This window comes from Molossus molossus, unplaced genomic scaffold, assembly GCF_014108415.1.
Source record: "Molossus molossus isolate mMolMol1 unplaced genomic scaffold, mMolMol1.p scaffold_m16_p_18, whole genome shotgun sequence".
Lineage (NCBI taxonomy): Eukaryota > Metazoa > Chordata > Mammalia > Chiroptera > Molossidae > Molossus > Molossus molossus.
In genome coordinates, this window is record NW_023425353.1 from 37,997,999 (window position 1) to 38,018,506 (window position 20,508).

At 44.0% G+C, this 20,508-nt stretch overlaps 1 protein-coding gene across 2 annotated transcripts in view; it reads left to right on the forward strand.

The window, feature by feature from the left end:
• CPNE4 (copine 4) overlaps positions 1-20,508 on the forward strand; it is a 419,291-nt gene that overhangs the window by 368,803 nt on the left and 29,980 nt on the right. For both annotated transcript variants that reach the window (XM_036266480.1, XM_036266479.1), the window contains exons 8-10: positions 7,801-7,899; positions 11,595-11,681; positions 14,521-14,580. In XM_036266480.1, the coding sequence (XP_036122373.1) occupies positions 7,801-7,899; positions 11,595-11,681; positions 14,521-14,580 (246 nt within the window). The remainder of the gene's footprint in view (positions 1-7,800; positions 7,900-11,594; positions 11,682-14,520; positions 14,581-20,508) is intronic.

The window sequence follows — 20,508 nt, forward strand, 5'->3', positions numbered from 1 at the left end:
AGAAATCATTGCCAAGCCAACATCAAGAAGATTTTTCTCTATGTTTTCTTCTAGGAGTTTTACAGTTTCAAGTCTTATGTTTAAGTCTTTTATCCATTTTGAGTTGATTTATGTGTCTGGAATAAAATAAGGAGCCAATTCTTTTTATTTGCATGTGAATATCCATTTATTATAAAGACTACCCTTTACCCATTGTGTACTCTTGACATCCTTGTCAAATATCAGTTGACCATATATGTACAGGTTTATTGCTGCACTGTCTATCCTGTACTATTGGCCTATGGAGCTGTCTTTATGCAAGTACCATACTGCTTTAGTTACTGTAGTTTTGTAATTTATTTTGAAATCAGGAAGTGATGTCTCTAGCTTTGTTCTCTTTCTCAAGATGGCTTTTGTGATTCTGAATAAGCAAAATCACCCTTTCATGATAAAAATGCTCAACAAATTATGTATAGAAGGAATGCGCTTCAACATAAAAAAGACCACATATGACAAGCCCTCAGCTAACATTGTACTCAGTGGTGAACATTTTAGAGCTTTTCTTCTATGATCAGGAACAAGACAAGGATACCCACCATTGCCACTTCTATTCAGCTTAGTACTGGAAGTCCTAGAGCAATTAGGCAATAAAAAGAAATGAAAGAAATTCAAATAGGAAAGAAGTAAAGTTATGTGTTTTCACATGACATAAGCCTATCTGGAAAATCTTATGGACTAAAAAAAAGCAACTGTGAGAACTAATAAATAAATTCAGTAAAGTTGCAGAATACAGAATCAACATATAAAAATCAGATGTGTTTCTCCACTAACAGTGAACCATCCAGAGAGGAAATTGAGGAAAAAAATATCAAATGGATAAAGATATGATACACACACACACACGCACGCACACACATGCACACACACTTCTGTCTAGCCATGAGACAGAAGAAAATCCTGCCATTTGCTACAACATGGATGGACCTTGAGGGCATTATGCTAGGAGAGATAAGTCAGACAGAGAGAGACAAGTACTGTGTGATCTCACTTATATGTGAAATCTAAAAAAGCTGAACTTGTAGAAGTGGAGAGTTCCTAGGAGCTGAGGGTGGAGGAACTGGAGAGATGTCGGTCAAAGGTACAGGCTTGTAGTTGGAAGATGAATAAGTTCTGGAAATCTAAAGCACAGCATTGTGATTATAGACAACAATACTGCATCACATATTTGAAAATTGCTTAAAAGACTAAATCTTAAATGTTTTCACCACAAAACAAAAAATGGTAATTATGTGACCCAATGGAGGTGTTAGCTAACGCTACCATGGTAACTATATTACAGTCTATAGATGTATCATATCAACATGTATTCCCTAAACTTACACGATGTTATATAGCAATTATAGCTTACTAAAAAAGGAATCAAAACAAAGAAAACAATCTCATGTACAATAACACCAAAAATATTAAAATACTTAGGAATAAACTTAATCAAAGTGGTGAAGCTGTACACTGAAAACTAAGAAATTCTGAATAAAGAAATTAAAGGAGACACAAATAAATGGAAAGACATCCCATATTCATGAATTAAAAGACTTAATGTTGTTAAAAATATTTATAGTACTCTAAAAATTAAATACTATCTCCATGAAAATTCAGTGGCTTTCTTATAAAAGTAGAAAAAAAATCTTAAATCATATGGAACCACAAAATCTTTATTTTAATACCAACTGATTCTGGCCCTGGCCAGTTTGGCTCAGTGGTTAAAGCGTAGGCCTGTGGACCAAAGAGTTACGGGTTCAATTCTGGTCAAGGGCACATACCATGGGCGCAGTTTGGTCCCCATCCAGGTCGGGCAGGAGGCAACCCATTGATGTGTCTTTCTCATCGATGTTTCTCTCTCTCACCCCTTCACCCCCACTCCACCCCTGTCCCTCCCACTCTATCTGAAGATAAATGGGAAAATATCCTTGGATGAGCATTTTAAAAATAAATAAGTAAAATAAAATAAACTGATTCTGAACTGGTGAATCATGACTGGAAAATACATTCACTGCAAAATCTAGACTAATGTTTGATTAAATAACCAGGGACTGTAACCTAGCCGCATTGACACATAATACTGACCATTACAAAGGGCTAGTGAACGGTAAGTTGGCACAGCAGTTGAACACACCTTCCTTCTAATGGGTTCAGTGCAAATATAAAGTAAGAATAGGGCCTGGCCAGTGTGGCTCAGTGGCTGAGCGTCGAACCCATGCACCAAGAGGTCACCAGTTTGATTCCCAGTCAGGACACATGCCCAGGTTATGGGCCAAATCCCCAGTGGGGGGCATGCAGGAGGCGGCCAATCGATGTTCTCTCTCATCAATGTTTCTATCTCTCTCTCCTCCCTTTATCTCTCTCTCAAATTAATAAAAGAAAAAAATTAAAAAATAAGAGCAGGGAGGAGCAACTCAGCCACTCAGTGCCTCTGTCCATGCATTTTACAGACAGAGCTGAGAAGTCCAGGGACAGTGCACAAGCTGCTGCCTGTTCGTCCTCTTGCCTGGAAAGTGAGCAGCTTCTCTGTGTTGCTTGGAGTGTTCCCTGAGCCTTAGAATATCCCAGTAATTTATAGTTTCAATCAAAGAATGGGGCTTTTCACACAGAGTAGACCAAGGAGAGCTTGATTATGAATTCCTGCTTTCATTCAGAGGCAGGTGGCAAAACAGAAAACATATCAGCTGTGGCACCAGACACCTGGATTTGAATCCATCACAGTCACTTTCCAAGGGTCCAGTCAAGTCACTTAACCTCTCTAAGCCCGTGAATGACCCCTGTGAACGGCACTGAGCTGTAAAGGGCAATAACAATATCGTCATTTCACCACTATCGTAAAGGATTAAAGACCATGAACACATTGATCAGTTAAGACAAACTATGAAGTTCAGATTCTTTTAGTTCAAAGATACCCAGTGTTGGCTGTGTAGTCTTGGGAAACTTACTTCACCCCTCTGAGCCTCGGTTACCTCATCTGTAAAATGAGCAGAATGGTAAATTGTTCTGGGGATAAGTTGAATTGATATATATGAGGTACTCAGAGCAGTACGTAGCTAGTAAGTCTGGTACATGGTAAGCACATGTATGTTTTAAGTATTATAATTTGGTATTTGTGTGGCTGCGGTGAAATCATGGAGGCAGGAAACTGGGATTTTAGCCCCAGCCCGCAATCAGTGAATTTAAAGAAGTCACCTCACGTCTCTGTCGTCAGTTTCCTTCTCTGTGACATGAGGGAGTTGACGAGACTATCTGTCGAGCTCAGACATTTTAAGACTGAAAACCTAAACTCCACCGTCAGCTGTGAGATCTCGAGCAGGCTTTCCGGCTCGTAGGTAGTTTTGAGCTTCTGATCTCTCATAGATCTGTCAAGGGCCTTTCACTGATTCCCACCGAGAACGCTGCCTCTGTCTCGGGTTTTCTGCAGGGCCTAGCATCTGCTTTTCACCAAGACGTGTTCCTCTGCCAGCCGCATCAGGGCTGCTACAAGCCAGCTTCCTGGCAGGGAGAGAGGGGAAAACAGTGTTTTTATTTTTCTGCCTCGTGGTGTCTTCCTTCCTTTAGGATCCCTTCTGAGAAAGGTCAAAGCAGAATTCTGCAACTGCCAGGATGAGAGATGCCAGCCAACTGGAGCGGCCCGTGAACGGGCGGTGCCTGCCCCTGGGAGGCCGGGACTGAGGCCCAGTCAAGCCTGACCCACCCCCCAGCTCGGGGGTCACTCCCTTTCTGCCCCAGCGAGAGAGCACATTATAAACATCTTGACTGTGGTGGTTGGCAGATGGAAAGGGGGACAGTAAGCTAAAGCATGATGGGGAGTCTAAGAAAGGGCAAAGAAGCAGGTTTTGCTTCAGAATTTGTGACAAACCAGAGTAGCATATCCACCCCTCTTGCTTTCCCGACATTCTGCTGTGGCTGGGAAGGCAGAAGGCATTCCACCCCTCCCCTAAAGGCGGGAACTCCTACCCTCTTCCCAATGCGGGAGCGTGAAAAAGGCTGCTTCCCTCCTCTCTTTTATTTATTTTTTATTTTTTAATTACAGTTTGCATGCAACAATATTCTGTATTAGTTTCAGGTGTATAGCATAGTGGTTAGGCAGTCATGTACTTGACAGTGTTCCCCTGGATATTTCCAGTACCCTCCTGGCTCCATGCATAGTAATTACAATTTTATTGACCGTGTTTCCTATGCTGTAGTTTACATCTCCGTGACTATTCTGTCACCACCAATCTGTACTCCTTAATCCACCTGCTTTATTTGCTTCTGCCCCTTCGCCTTTTTATTGGCTGCTCCCCAGAGGTAGAGGGTGAGTGTGAGTATCAGACTCAGACATTCCATGACTGTGTTTACTGCCAGGCAGAGCTGTGAGCCTGACAGTGGTGTCCCAGGAACCAACCTTTTCTTCTCTTTGCCCAGGCCCAACAAGTTTCCTTCTGTTTCTTGTTCCAGGTAATAGATAGGTGAGTGTCAGGGTTAGTAAGGAGGAACTGGCGAACACAGAGAAGAGCACCTGGTTGTAAGGAGCTGCTGGTCCATCAACCGTGCTTGACTGTGAGATTCACAGCGCACTGGATCAGTGACTGCTTCCGCTGCCCTTTAGAATAGCTGAGATAGAACTTCCTCCTACCTTGAACGAAAAGGGGCTCTCATCACTCCTACCAAAGCTACCTTGCATTGCTTGGCATTTCAGCCACAGTGAGCTAAGCCTTTCATTGACTTTATTTTGTAAGCTATGCACCTACAACTCATCTTCGAAGCAAGTTCAGTGAGCGTCCCACAGAACCCTCCATAACATTCCCTTTTCGACCTTCTGTACCACAGTTTCTGTGTGTAGTGCTGCAGTTTCCAGCAATAAAACGCTCATTCTTTCACAGATGAATTTGTTTTTAGACAGGTATGACTATTGGCAAATGCTTTCTTTGTTACTTCTTTATAAATTCCTCTGAAATACCTCCCTCCTTTCAGAGTCAAAAATTGAAATACCTTTTCCGATGACACAAGGTTATGCTCTAGTGACCCCCATGGCAGAGAACAGCAGCGGTCTGTCGCTTGTACACACCTGTCCTTCATGCCGTCCGGGACTCTGCTGTGCACTGCTCTCCCTGGAGACTCCAGCTGACAGAACAGCTACTACAAGTGGTTTGCTTTTAGCATCTACCAACCGAGTGAACATAATGACCAAAGAGATGATGTAAATTAGGTAATGATTCTTTTAATCCTCACCTGAGGAGATGCTTTTATTGATTTTAGAGAGAGGAAGGGGGAGAGAGAGATGTTGATGTGAGAGAGAAACATCAATCGGTTACCTTGGGTACACCCCTGACTGGGGATCGAACCCGCTACCTAGGTATGTGTCCTGACCGGGAATTGAACCTGCCGCCTTTTGGTGTACAGGACGATGCTGTAACCAACTGAGCCGCCCAACCAAAGTGAAGTAGTATTTTTTCCCAAAATTTATATCTATGAAAGTCTTCATATAAATTACACAGATTCATCCAGTACCAATCCTTCATTCTAAGTAATGACTTTTAATTGAACTTTAATTGTTATTCTCCCACTTTTTGGGCTCAAACTTTCTTTTAAAATCTATATAAGGTATCTTGAATTCTAATGCCATGTAACGATGTCTTGAATTCTAATGCCACATAACTGCAGAGCTCCCAGCCGCGTCATTCCCCAGTGTGTGTGGAGTTCTACCCCTAGGACTCATCTGCCACGCCCTTTCTCCACAGTCCCGCTCTCCGCCCAGTTCTCAGTCATCATGTGGGCCAACTCGTACTGCTCCCTGGTGCTTTGTCCCCAAACAAGGACACAGCCCCTCTCCTTTATCCTCCAAGTCACCACCAGCGTGATGCTGTTGCTGTCAGCAGACTTCGTGGGGTGTCAGGGGTAATGGCAGAGGGAAGGTAAGAGAGGCATGGAGGGATATGGAAATAACTTGACCTTGAAAAGGTCAAGGCCTCTCAGCTCCTCCCTGCCCAATGCTAGCCCCACCTTCAGCCTCTGATGGACCCTGCTCTAGTTTCTTCTCAGATCCCCATCCCTGAGCCCCTCCTCTGTCTCTCTTTACACAGAGAAAGCTCAATTTCACCATTACTTTATTCAACAGAGCAATTTAGCTCCCTTTGTCTTAACCTCTTCCATTCTGAGTTATTCTAATCCATTCTGTTTCATAACTAAAGGGCTAATTAATACATTTTGTGAGCAAAATAATCTACCAAAGCCTCCACAGCTAAAGAGAGAACAAAAGCTGAGAAATTAGTTTTTCTTTAAGAGGCCTCAAAAAAAAAATCTTAGCAAATGTATTTGATTCCAACCAACTTCATAGTAGAGAAACTTTAAAATACAGCAAGCATGAATTTGAAAGGGCAAATTTGGGGCTTTTTAGAGAGTAAGATCATGCAAGGCCTTGGGAGATCCATTGCCTATATACATTTTGATTTAAGCAGGCAATGAGCATGGGTGGTGGATTGTGGGCGGTGGGGAGCAGGAGGGAGGTGTGTTACAGGGAGCAGGTGGGGAGGGGCAGTGGGGATGGACAGAAGTGCTGAAGTCGAGCCTTCTCCAGAAGTCAGCATGCACAGGAGTTGGTGTGGGAGAGTGAGGGGAGAGAGGAAGATCAGGGATAATACTGTTTTCTTTCTGTAGCCACGGAAAGTGTTGGTGCCATTTACCGTGATAGAAAATACATGAGCAGGAATACATTGAGGGGTGGATTATGTTTCATTTTGAACATATTTTATTAGAGGTTTGTGGGGCATCCCACAGGATCAGAGTAAAGACTGACAACTTGGGTTTCCCAGGCTGGACTGGCCAATGGGATGTGCACTCTGAGGGTGGACCAGGCTGCCTCTCAGAGCCGCAATGTTCCAGGAAAAATATCTGAATACAAGGTCCCCTTTGCTGCCTTGAGCTTATTTGAGGTCTGGGACTTCCTTGATGCAAATCACTGGTTTAAGATACAAAAGCAGTATCTAAAGTCCCTGAGACCCTAGTCCAGCCTCTGCCCTGGGGGGAGAAAATGAGGAACCTCTTCTTCACCTGAATATATGTGACCAAGCAGAGGGATGGCTGCTGATTTCATCTGAGTTACTCTACAAGGTGCAGCCTGGGAGCCCAGAATGTAGCCTTAACATTGTTAGAGGGAGCCCTCTTGTTAGAAGTAAACATATTATGTGTGATGGATGCCTGATATTTACCAGTGTGACTTACCTGTCACCGTTTTCCACCCATTTCAAATGTAGATACAGTTAAAGATCTCACATTTTTGTCTTCTTATTCATTTTTCTTAACATTGCTCTTTTCCCTTCAGAAAAAAAAAGAAAAAGAAAATGTGATTACTATGATCCCATTCGTATCACTAAACATAAGCTGTCATTGTAGAAATGATAGACATAGTACACCAGGGAGGCCACCTGCTATGGGGAAAGATCACTGGACTTGGAGTCAGGACACCTGTCTTCAAAGTCCAGGTTTCCATTCATTAGATGGTCCCTTTGGCAAGTCACTTATCTCCCTTTTGGTCTTCCTGACTTTATCTGTGAAATACGCAAATTATCAGTCACTGCTGTGACACGGGCTGCTTGCAGATGGTGACCAAAGGCTACAGGAAGTCTACGGAAACGAAAGGAACCTTCCATCCCACATGCCGCAGTCCGGGACTGCTGGGCTTTTGTTCCAGACCAAGCGTGTTTCATTGGCTCTTTCTCATAAAGTTTACCCTGCCCTCAGCTACTGTGGATGCATTCTTAACTAAAACAAATAACAAGAGCTTCTTTTCTCTTGCAGTGCATAGTGTGGGACTGGGACTCCAACGGCAAACATGACTTCATTGGAGAATTCACCTCGACGTTCAAGGAGATGAGAGGAGCGATGGAGGGGAAGCAGGTATGTGGTCAACCACTCCTGGTATTTTCCAGCCACCTCTCTCATGAAGTACCCAGCTATGCATGAATACCTGGAGTTGCCCACGTATGATGAAACCAGATGAGAAGGGAGCATGGTGGGATTTCAGTACTTAGCTTCAAGTACTAGCCCACCCCAAAGCCATTGGCGTGACCTTGGGCAAGACAACACCCCAGTGTAGTACAATTCCTCCATCAGTAAAATGAAGAGGTTAGATGAGAATATTTCAAATTTCCTTGAGCTGTGTAGCCTTGGACAAGTGACTTAATCTCTATGCCTCAAGCAAAATGAGTGTGGTAATTGTATCAATTTCATAAAATTTGGGGAAGAGCAAATGAAATAATTCATGGTATGCATTTACCAGAGTGCCTCGCACATAGCTAGAACTTTCAAAATATCTGCCCTTCGTACTGACATTCTTTCCATCTCTACATTTCCATGACTTGGTGACATTGGTTACACACTTCATGCTTTGGTGAGATGATGGAGTCCTAAAATTTTTATTATGGACACCGGATCTTTATCTAGTTCCACCATTTTACTCTTTGGGTGCCAAGACATGTACCCAGCACTGCCATGTATGACAGAGGCACACAGGGATTTCACCGGACCACACAGAAACCTACACCTCCTCTGCGTTTCTCTTAGACACACATGCTTTTATACACACACATCAATTTATCAGCCAGCTGCTGTCACCTGGATGTTGGCCTGCACATAACCTGCTCTTACCTGGTCAGTGTTCACCTGCCCAACTTCCAGCTGCAGAGCCTAAATCTCTTTGCCTGTGGGATTCCTCTGGCTGTGGGAGCCTGCTCTGCCTATTCCCGCAGTGGGCTGCCAAGTGTGAGAGGAGATGTAACACCGACCAGGGCGCAGCCTTCAATACATCACTAATGGGAGTTGATAAAAGTGGCAAAACTCTGAGGTGTGTTCTATCCAGTTTCCCAGAAGGGATAAGCCCTGGTTGCCCACAGTGGTAACCAACTTGATAATGCACCCCTCTCTGGCTGCCTCCCTTCTCCATTTCCCACTCTATTGGTGCTTCCTGATATTATCTCCCAAGTGAGTTACTTGCACTTAAACCCTTGCCTTGGGTTTTGTTTCTGGGGGAACTCAAACCCAAATACTTGCCATTCTTACTCTGAAGCCCCTGATCCCCATGGAGTAGAAAGGAGTGACAACGACGGCTTTGACAAGTCTTTTCCCTGAGAGGTAAGACCCCTCCCTGGCCCAGTAAGAAGTGGAGAGAAGATGTCCAAGTCATTATTCTCTTCTTCTAGAATCTAGATGGAAGGTCAAGATATAAACAGACTAGATGGAAATAAACTGACAGTATTTAGAATTAGAAGCTTAACCTGAATCAGACCGTTTGTTGAATACATACCTTTGGTCTAAAAACTCAAGAGCAGCATTCTGCATAGTTGTAACATAACCGGCTTTGTATGCTGTATTGTGCACGAGGCATTGTACACAGAGCCCTTCCTCCACAAGCAGGCATGCAGAGTTTCAGAGCCACAACTAAAACCAACACTAAATTATCAGTAAAATCACTCCCAGGATAAAAAGGAATATCGCCAGAGAAGATGCTTCATTGAATATACTGGGCCAGGCTCTACTGAGTGAATAAGTCAGTGACAGTTATCAACGCCACCCGCTAGAACTCTAAAGAGTTTTACAAAGTTTTGCCTTGTTCTCCTCTACAAAGAAAACTATCCAAATTAATAATATGAGAACCATTTCATCTTGAGGTTCCAAAGAGGGTGTTAAAACTAAAATTATAGCATGCGTCACGATTGATGCATTCAAAGAAAGAAAGATAAATCATTGTCTCACTGAGGAAACAGACCATATGCTACTGAATTTCTCTGTATTTTAATTCAATCACCCAGCCCCTGTTTTGACACATTTGCACTGTGGAAACTGTTTCCTTATTTGATTCTACTCAGAGTTATTGAGGAGCGGCTACTAAGTGCCAGACACTCCGCCAGGCTCTGAGTGTGCCATGACTGTGCATCAGATAAACTAGAACACAGATCAAGTAAACAAAACAATAAAAATGCAGTTATAGCTTGTGACAAGTGATATGAAAAAACCTGAACCCATTTAGTTATAAAGATGTGGTATAGAAGAGATCATCTGAAAAAGTGACATTTAAGTTGAGGACCTTTAAAGATGAAAAGAAGTCAACCATGTCACAAGCAAGGGAAAAGCATTTCAGGCAGAGGGAATAGCTTGCAAAGTATTGAGTTAGCAAAGAGCTTGGTGCAGTTAGGGATCTGGAAAGAGCCCTGTGCATCTGGAGCAGAGAAGGTGAGGAAGCCATGCATGAGACGTGGATAAAGATGGAGGCAGAGGCCAGGAAGGATAAATTCTGATAGTTCAGAAAAAACAGAGTTCGGGATTTTTTTCTAGATGTAATGAGAGCACACTACAACTGTTCTCTTCCTTACAGCAGCCAGTAGCTACATGTGACTTAAATTTAAATGCATTAAAATTTGAATTCCTCAGTCACACTGGCCACATTTCCAGTACTCAGCCTGGTGTGGCTAGCAGCTTCATCATTGGCTGATGCAGATATGGACAGTTTCCACCATTGCGGAAAGTTCTACTGGACGGGGCTGCAAGGCATCTAGAGAGAATGACATGATTGGGTTTGATTTTTTTTAAAAAGGTTAGGCTACTGTGTAGATAATCAATTATAGAGAGACAAGAGAGTGAGGCAGAGAGATCGGTTAGGAGCTAATATTATAGGTAAGACAAGTTGAGATAATGACAGACTAAACAAAGTGATAACAGAGATGGAGAGAAGTGGAGAGATGTAAGATATATTTTGGAGCTAGTAGATACAAGATTTGTTGGGGGATTCTATATGAGGGGAAGGGAAGCGGGGGAAAAATGACTCGAAGATAGATGGAGAAATGTGGGTGCCTTTTCTTGACTGAGGAAGTCTTATTTCAGGGAGGTCTAGTTGGTGGTGAAGTTCAAGAATTAAGTCTGGGGGCTTTGCACCCAGAGGACTTACCTGGAGATGTGTTTTAGGAGCTGTAAGTAAAAGTCCTGCCCCCAAGTACACAGATAGGTATGATTATAAGCTACATTTTATGGTGGAGGTATCCAAGGCATAGAGGAATCAAGTACAACTGAGCCTTGAACAACACAGGTTTGAACTGCATGAGTCCACTTACATGTGAATCTTTTCAATAAATACCTGTACTGTTTTCTATTCATGGTTGGGAGTCCATGGATGTGGAGGGCCGACTGTATGCATTGATTTACACCATTTTATATAGGGAACTTGAGCATTCCTGGATTTTGTTACTACGGGTGTCCTGGAACAAATCCCCTGTGGATTTCAAGGGCAGTTCAGTTTTGGGGGGAGTCCAAAGTTTGACTCCTGAATGTTTGACTTGCAATTGGAACACCTTTCGCATTGTTTAAGGGTCAACCGTAATTTGCCAAAGGTCACACAACTGGAAAGTGGGGGAGCTGGGATTAAAACCATGTGGTCTGATATCAGAGTCTCACTCTCAACCACTCTTCTCGTGTTCCTTCGAGATGTGAGAGTTGTCATCTGGAGACCAGTTGTCAGCCCTCAGTTGCATCCACCTTCGTGCCTGGGGGCTTGACCACTTCTTCCTGAGCAGGCAATCATGCTGTGACTGTTCCTGTTGCAGGTGCAGTGGGAGTGCATCAACCCCAAGTACAAAGCCAAGAAGAAGAATTATAAGAACTCAGGCATTGTGATTTTGAATCAATGCAAGGTATGTACATAGCCCGTCTTTCAGGAGTATGAAGCTAGGGTTGTCTGGGAGGAAGAGTTCAGGTTGTGTAGTCAGAGGGAGAGAGTGTCAAGGAGATGAGATCTTTTTTTCAAAATAAAAATCAGAAAGTCAATGTATTAATGTATATACAATGAGCAATGTATGCATGGATGATCTTGGAACTATGGTAGCCCAATGCTACCATTCCCTCCACAAGGATAGTCCTGCCCCCAAAGATAGGAGAGTCCTGGTCACAAGTTAGACTCTTTCTGCCCAGGGCAACACCAGGAGATCCCCAAAAGGGGCAACAACCTTTCCAAAGCACCTACCATGTACCTACCGGTGTTTAGTGGTTTATATGTGCTACCTCACTCATGCTAGAAGAGTACCATGAAAACAAGACAATGGGAGAAGACTGAAGGGCCTAGAAGTTCCTCCCAGAGGGGCTCTTACTTCACAGAAAAGTCCATGTGCTAATAAGTAAACCCCTTAAATCGCATCTGAGAATAATTCTGCCACTGGTTGAGTACTTACTATGTAAGAATAACTATAATAAATTTAATTTACTCTTATCACAATGCTGAGATTTCCACTTCCAAACGAGATTGTTCACAAGTGGTAAGTTTAAGAGCTGAGATTTTAATCTCTGTCTTTCTGAGTTCACCATATAGCACTTAAGGGCCATCCATTTTCTTTCCATGTACGCCCGGTTCCTTCTCCCAGAGTGGCCTCTCCATAGCTGCCAGGAGCTGCAGGAGCACATCTTCCATAACGAAAGCAGGGAAAGACTGATTGGTCTGGTGTGGGTCACATGCCCACCCCTGAACTAATCACTAGGAAAGTGGATAAGGTATTGTAATTGGCCATCTGGGGTCATTGTTTTAATCATGGCTTTTATTTACTTATTTTTTATAATGCTTTGACATCGGGTGGGGGAGGGGGTGATAGACCCTGAAGGGACTGCCCCTCCCACAGTTAGCTAATTCCTAGAGAAAGCAATCCATCTGCCTGCAAGCCTGCCTTTAATATGCATACCAATCGATCCAGAGCCTATACCCCCAACCACCACCTTTACTGTCACACACCAAGGCAATACTCCCCCCCCCATATCACCCCAGGGCCAGGTTTCAGACAATTAGAGACCACCCCTATAACCTGCCAAAATTACTCAATCTAATCCTAAATCTAATTAGCTGCTTGCCCCGCCTCACTTATTTCCCCCCCAACAAAAACCACAATAAAGGCATTTACCCACACTTTCCCCTCATTCCTTCGGCCTCCTGACTGACCCTAGTGCTTCTCCATCAGCCCCACCCTGCATGGCATGACATGCCTCCTCCCCTTTGGGGAGCCCTAAGTGATCAAGTCTTTCGAAGGCAGTTGTCTCTGGTCATCTTACCTACTTACACAAATCACATTCCAGCTACATTCAAAATAGTCGTTGTCCATCCCTGTGCCCAAAGAAGTAGGAGAGAAAATCTAGATGAACCAATTCATTTGTCTAACACCTTAAAGTAATATAGGATACGTGCATCTATCTGTTTTGGTCCTCCATGAGTTGATCTAACAGTTCAGCACTTGAAGGCCATTGTTATTGAATTCATTTCTTTAATATACAGATGACAGTAGGGTGCCCCAACTATCAGGCAAAGCACTGCCATAAGGAAGCCAAGAGCAGGCACTATTCAGAGGGTCAAGTGAACATCAGTCCTGAGAAAAGTTTGCTAATAGACGTGTGCCATCTGGAGGTAGACCTAGAGACACCAACATAGGATTTTGTGGGTCAGTCTCTGAGAAGCTGCCCTGAAATTGAGATGGAGTCTGAGAAGTGTCAAAAATCACAGTTACTGGTTGTCCTAGTTAAAGATCTAGCCTATAATAGACTGTGTCACAACTGCAGGTACCACTTTTTTTCTCACCACTATATCTCTAACATCTAGTACATGGTGGGGTGGCTCAACACATACTGTTGAATAAGTGAAGAGATGCATGTCACCGAGTCAAGCAAAAGAATCATAAGCAGAAATTAAAGTCAGAAATCAGTAAGGTATATAGAACACAAATGGTGGTGGTTGCGCAGAAAGCAGGGACCATGCTGACTTCCAGCATAGAGGTCAAAAGAATGAACTTTGCAGTCCAGACTACCATCATTTGAGTCCTACCTCTACCATCTACTAGGTAGGTCATCTGAGACTTAGTTTCCTCATTTATAAAATGGGCACAGTAATAATAGTAGTAAGCCTTGATAGGGTTGTTCTAAGAATTAAATGAAATAATGAATGTTAAGCACCTGGCATACAGTAAGAACTCAATAAATTTTAGTTATTGTTGTTCATGGCATGGGGACATCTAACCATCAACAAAAGGCTTCTCAGGTAACTGTGGTCTTGACACTGTCAATCTAGATTACTTATAGAATTAAGAATGTTACCAGGACTGGGGTTTAGACACAGGGAGTGGGGCTGAAACCAAGGGTGAGACTTTGTTGATATCCACACAGTGGTGACCCTTGAAATTATAGTGTTAGTCTCACCCCAGAGGCAGAGGCTGATTAAAATCATGCCTAAACCAAAGGGAGGGGAAGCAAGGGGCGGATATTTGTAGTCTTCATGAGTTTGTCTGAATTCAGCATTGCTTTCTTTCTCTTTTTTAACGAAATCAAATCAACTGACCCATCTTTTCCCCACAGATATCTCTCTCTCTCTCCCTCTCTCTCTCTCTCTCTCTCTGCTCTTTCCTCTAGTTTAGCAGCCTAACTTCAAATTTTAAGCCTCCAGTCTGTGAGGACCCAGATTATGCTATTGTTACTAAGATCATTTCTTTTCCTCCTCCTATGCAGATCCACAAGATGCATTCTTTCTTGGACTACATCATGGGTGGCTGCCAAATCCAGTTTACAGTAAGTTGTTCCCTTGTTTGTTCTTGTTCAGGGAGCAAGGTTGGGGAATGGTGCTGGGTTTGGGGCACAAGGAGACAAAAGTCTATTAAAACACGGTTAGCCTTGTTCAAGTCTCGTTGCTAAAATATGGTATGGCCACATGTTTTAAAAGTAAGTTCACGCTTCTGTTTTCTCCAGTGTGGTTTTCAGCATCCTGTCAGGAAATGCATGCCACTTGACCTCAGGTGGTTTGGGGGAACATCCCAGTGCTTCCCATTCTTTCCATACCTACATGAGGCATGAGGCAGCAGGCAGAGTGCCCGATCCCATCACCTGGTGGGAAGGATGGGAAGGAAGCAAACCAAGCTAGTAAGTCCCACTGAACCAAGGCAGGTACCTTTGTTGCTGTATTCATGTGGCCAGAACACAAGCACCATTGTCAAGCCCAGTGGTCAGTGCCAGGAGTAAGCCATCCAAATGGTTCATTGGGCAATAAAAAGGTGAATTCCAGAAGATTGGAGAACCAGCCTTTCAGAGTTGAGAAACAGAGTGAGTGTCTAGAGTGAGGGGGTAGATCGAGGATCAGCTCCTACATGTACTCTATAAGCCCATAGGATTTACCTACTTCTAAATATGCATTTGGATGGATGGGCTGGGTCTTTTTAAAGTCCCCAGGTAGGCCAAGTTTGTGAGTCCATCTGCTCTGGAAAAACGTGTTCTTAGGTTTGGGCAGATGTGACCTCCAGAAAAAGAATCCTCACATGTCAAAAGATAGCTCTGCTAACACCTATGGGAAAGCGACATGGATGTAAAGAAGTGAAGTACAATCTGTGCCGTGTTCATTCCTCATACTACAGAAGTATACGCACGAAGTCAGCCCTGCTTAGCTCCCCAGACTGGCTCGATCACGTGAGGAAGGCACAAAAAATGGGTTTAAATTTTTTGGCCAGGTTTGAGCCCAAGAGAGTAGATAGGACCAATGCATCCCTGTGACCAGGGATAGTGGTACTCAAAAGACTAAAAGGGGAATTCCCAAGTGGATGAGGTAAGGGGTGTTTTGATAGATTAGCCTCTCCCTAGCTAGGCGCTTGACCCTGCTATAATCGCAGATGGGTCTACCTATGTTAATTTACCCCCAAATAGTTACAGGAATTAATTATAGAATTCAGTCGTTTCCTTAAGGTCTAAGGTTCTTTAGAGACACACCTACCCAGCCTTCCCACATGCACACTGGCACATACAGAAGGTAGCAAACATGTTCGTTGTGGCACATGCATCAAACTTGAGCCGTCCTGTGGATCCATTGTCGCCGAGTGTAGACAAGTGCATTAGCAAAGCGAGCATTGTCATAAAGGGGAGCTGCTGGAAATAGTGTCCTGAGATCTTAGGCAAGGGAGTGATTTCAGGAAACTATTTATAGGTTTTCAAGGGAAAGCTCTATTGACTTGGGTTTGTTTTAGGTTCTATAAACCCTGTGCTCTTGAACAACACTTTATTTAAGCCTCAGGGCCTTGCTTTGCCCTTGAAGTTAATGCTGCAAAGAATCAGCCCCCATAAAAAACAGAAGTTTAACCCCACAGGGTTCCCAGATCTACATCCTAACTTACAGAGGTCTATATACACAGAAGGATTGCCCTCTAGGCTTTGATCTCCCTTCTTTCTCAGTTTTGCTGACCCTCCCCAACCGTGAGGTACCACCTTAATGGGTCTCACCACCACCTCCCCAGTCCCAGCTTCTCACCACTTCCTGTGTCAACTGATGGACCTATGTGGGAGGGGGGGGGCATCTGGAGTGAGCCTGGAGCAAGGAATGAAAAGAGGTGGACAATGTACAGTTAAATGCTGACAAGGAAACAGGCCATCACCATTGTCTGCCACAAAACCCTTCTCCCTGTCGAACTTCAGGCTGGGCCTCAGAGGAAGGTTGCCAGGGGTCCTATTTTGAGCTTTCTACTAAAGAATACCGATGTCGCCCGGCAGTGTGGCTCAGGGGTTGAGCATCAACCTACGCACCAAGAGGTCACCAGTTTGATTCCCAGTCAGGGCACATGTCCAGGTTGTGGGCCCGATCCCCAGTGTGGGGCATGCAGGAGGCAGCTAATCAATGTTCTCTCCCACCGATGTTTCTATCTCTCTCCCTTTCCCTTTCTCTCTCTCTAAAAATCAATGAAGAAAAAAAAAAAAGAATACCAATATCACTGTCTTCCAAAATTAAGTCAGCTTTCTCATTAACTTCTTATTGCTCTAGCAGTATACTGTAATGTAAAATATAGGCTGTAATGCAAACTATTAATAAAAATTAGCATGTCTTATTTAATTTGGCCCATAAGTGTTTATTACCTGTCCAGTAATTTTGTTGAAACCATCTGGCCACATGAAAGGAAAGTGGCAGAGGAATGAGAAATGAGGAGGGGGCTTCCTGGCACGGAGATAGGCAGAGGAGACGGGGGGAGGATGCTTCGTTGCAGTCAGAAACTCCCATTGGCACAGAGAGTAATAAAGCCCAGGAGCTTTAGCCAAGATGAACTTGCTGTCTCCCTGGAGACAGACCCTTAAGATCCAGCAGTGAAATCAAGTTCCGGATGTCTCCTTTACTCCTTTTGTTGTTGGTAATCCTCACCCGAAGATATCTTTTCCATTTATCTGTTAGAGAGAATGGAAGGGGGGAAGGGATGGGGAGAGAAAGAGGGGGGAACAGCAACGTGAGAGAGAACACATCGACTGGTTGCCTCCCACACACACCCCTACCAGGGATCAAACTTGCAACCTGGTATGTACCCTTGACTGGGAACTGAACCCTCGACCCTTCGGTATGTGAGCCAACACTCTAACCACTGAGCCATACTGGCAGCCAGGGCTTTCCTCCTCTTTTGACATTTCTCTGCCTCTCCCCTGTGTCCCAGGGGACCTTGCTCTTTAGATGTACTAGCCAGGCTTTCCTGCTCATGGGTTTCGGTTGGCTTTGACCAATGGGAAGAAGCAACCACAGATCAAAGAATGAGAGGAGAGCAAAGCTGGGGCACCCAGCTCTCTGCCTGCCTGCCCGTGGTTTGGCAGTGACCAGAAGGTCACAGTTCCCATCAGGTGCCCTGTCCTGCAGATAGTACTCTTACTAAGTTCTACTAACTCCTTCTCCCTCTCCTTTCTAGTCAGTCCCCCTTAACCTTTTTGAATTGTCTTTTTGTTAAACTCGCCTTAATAGTCCTTTTTGAGTGGCCATTTGTTTCCCAAGGTTCTCATCAGTGCACATCGCACATGGGCGAGGGGAAATCTTGCACCCTCCACAGAGGGCCCGGTGCTTCTGGTTCAGCCCTCACCTTTCCTTCAGGTACCAGGCTGATGTGTATTAGGTGCTCAAAATACTTTTGATGAGTTACAGTGATTGAACCCAAAATCTTTAAGCAGAGATAAGGTTTAGGGAAAAGGAGAATCTGGATGAATAAATATGATACTCAGTTTTTGCTTTAAAAAGTACCCCTATGGCCCAGCCAGTGTGGCTCAGTGGTTGAGCGTCGACCCATGCACCAAGAGGTCGCCAGTTCGGTGTCCAGTCAGGGCACATGCCCAGGTTGTGGGCCTGATCCCCAGTGGGGGGCATGCAGGAGGTGGTCAGTCAATGTTCTCTCTCATTGATGTTTCTCTCTCTCTCTCTCTCTCTCTCTCTCTCTCTCTCTCTCTCCCTTCCTCTTTCTCTAAAAATCAGTAAAGAAAAAAAAATTCAGAAAGCACCCCTATGAACTTAATGTTTGTGCATCTATATATTCTAATGATAAATAATGAAACCTTAATATGGGTGCGTAGAGTATATCTAAGAGAGTGTTGGGAAGTTGTTTGGAATGAGAACTTGAAGAGCTTTGAGTTTTGAGGTGAGTTGCTGGATAAGGAGATGTTCAGGATGCTCTTGAGCGGGATATTGACGCAATCAGCCACATGTTTCAGGGAGCTCCTCCTGGGGGTGTGTGGTGAAAGGTCCTAAGAAAGGCCACCGAGAATGAGGAGTCCTGGAGGAGCGCAGTATTTGTGCCTGACTGCCTAAGCATGGTGTCCTGACTGGTGGAAACATGGAACTCAAGGGGAGCTGCTGGACGAGATGATGACGTGGACATGTGGGGAGTGCTTTCAGAGATCCCCGGGGAGAGGGCACTTGTACATGTGGGCCTAGGTTTCAGGAGAGAGGTAGAAGCTGCACATACATGGGTCTGGATGAGCTGGCCGAAGAGAAGACTACAGAAAGCAAAGGGACCCAGTGACAGGAACTTGGGAAAGACCTGCATTTGGTAACAAGGGGAAGAGGGATGAGCGGCGAGAGAAGAGATGCCAGAGGAAAAGGCCCAGGAGGAGGCACTGGCTCAAATGATCAGGAGAAAAAGGTTACAAGATCAAGGATAGTAATCCCATAACCTAACGAGAAGTCAAGGGTGAAGAATAGAAACCGTAACCGATGGACACAGACAACAGTGTGGTGAAGGCGGGGAGTGGGGAGTGGGAGCGGGGAGGAGAGTGTCAATGGGGGAACAAAGAAGGCACATCTGTAATACATTCAACCATAGAGATAAATTTAAAAATAAAAACAATGCTAGAACAAAAATGACCGGGCTATGTGATGAGTAGGCACATACCATCTTCGAAAGAGCAGTTTCAGCAGAATGAAACGGGAGGCCCAGGAGTTAGGGTGTCATCAGAAGGTGAGGACATAAACACAGTGGGGTACACCCATTCATTCAGCAAGGTTGACAGTGAAGGGAAAGGAAGATGGCAGCCGGAGGACTAAGGGGGAGGTTTTAGGCTAGAATCTGCCCGTCGCAGAGGACAAAGCCCGGTGGAGAAAAGGAGATATATGACGCTGAAAAGCAGCCCTCGTCAATGAGTCTCATTCTTTTTTCATCACCTGGACCACTTAGGAATCTGATACAAGATCTATATCGTCTCACTGGAAAATGCACACACTCAATTTTTCACACTATTTTGGGAGGTCAAGGGCACCCCTGAGGATGATCCTTGTTTCTCCCGTGAATCCTGGAGTCATGAGAACTCAAGGGCAGCTGTCCCCTGGCAACCAGGGAGGAGGTGGGCGCAGGTGACACAGACTACAATGAGGGAGATGGAGTTCAGCATGTTTGGCACATGGTACAGCAGCTAAAATTAAAGCTAGATACTAGAATTTCACATGCAAAATACAAGATTATAGATGGCACAGAGGAGACAGACACCAGAAGGTATTTGGAAAGAAAATGGTAGAATAATTCAATGTTTCCTTTGCAAGTTATTGCTTCGTTGTAAAGCAGATTTTCACAGCGACACATTGTAAGCAACCTGTGTGTCCGACAATGAGATAATGGCTATGTAAATCACAGTACCTCCTTTGAGTGGACTGTGGCAAGGCCATTTTACATGATGATTATAATGATTGGAAATAACACAAGGACATGTTTATGACACAGTGTTAAGGGAAAAACAGAATATAAAACAGAGCCACCCTATGACGACAATAATGTAAAATGTTTAAAACATTTGTTTCTATATAGACAATAACTAGAAAGAAAAAGGGAAATGACTTACTACTAGTGGAATCTTTGAGGGACAAGGATTGTCCTCAACCTCCCAAAATTGTGCGCAGACTTGGGTTGTGTGTATTTTCCAGTGAGGGGATACAGGTCTTGATCCAGATTCTCAAGTGGTTCACATGACCTCCTACCAAAATCCATTGTTGGTTATTCTCAAATGGCCTTTTTTATTATTTGTAATTTTTAGAAATAAAGATGGTATTGCTTTCTTTTATCTCTGATTTTATAGTCCACATTTTAATAATATGATGATATTATATTATAAGCTAAGTGTGGTTTCTCCCAGATTAACTTTGAAGCCTAAAAAAAAAAAAAACAAATCACCTATGAAAGGTTCTCTCGGGAAATCTTTTCTAACCCTGGCACATTTAGGGCATCCTATGTC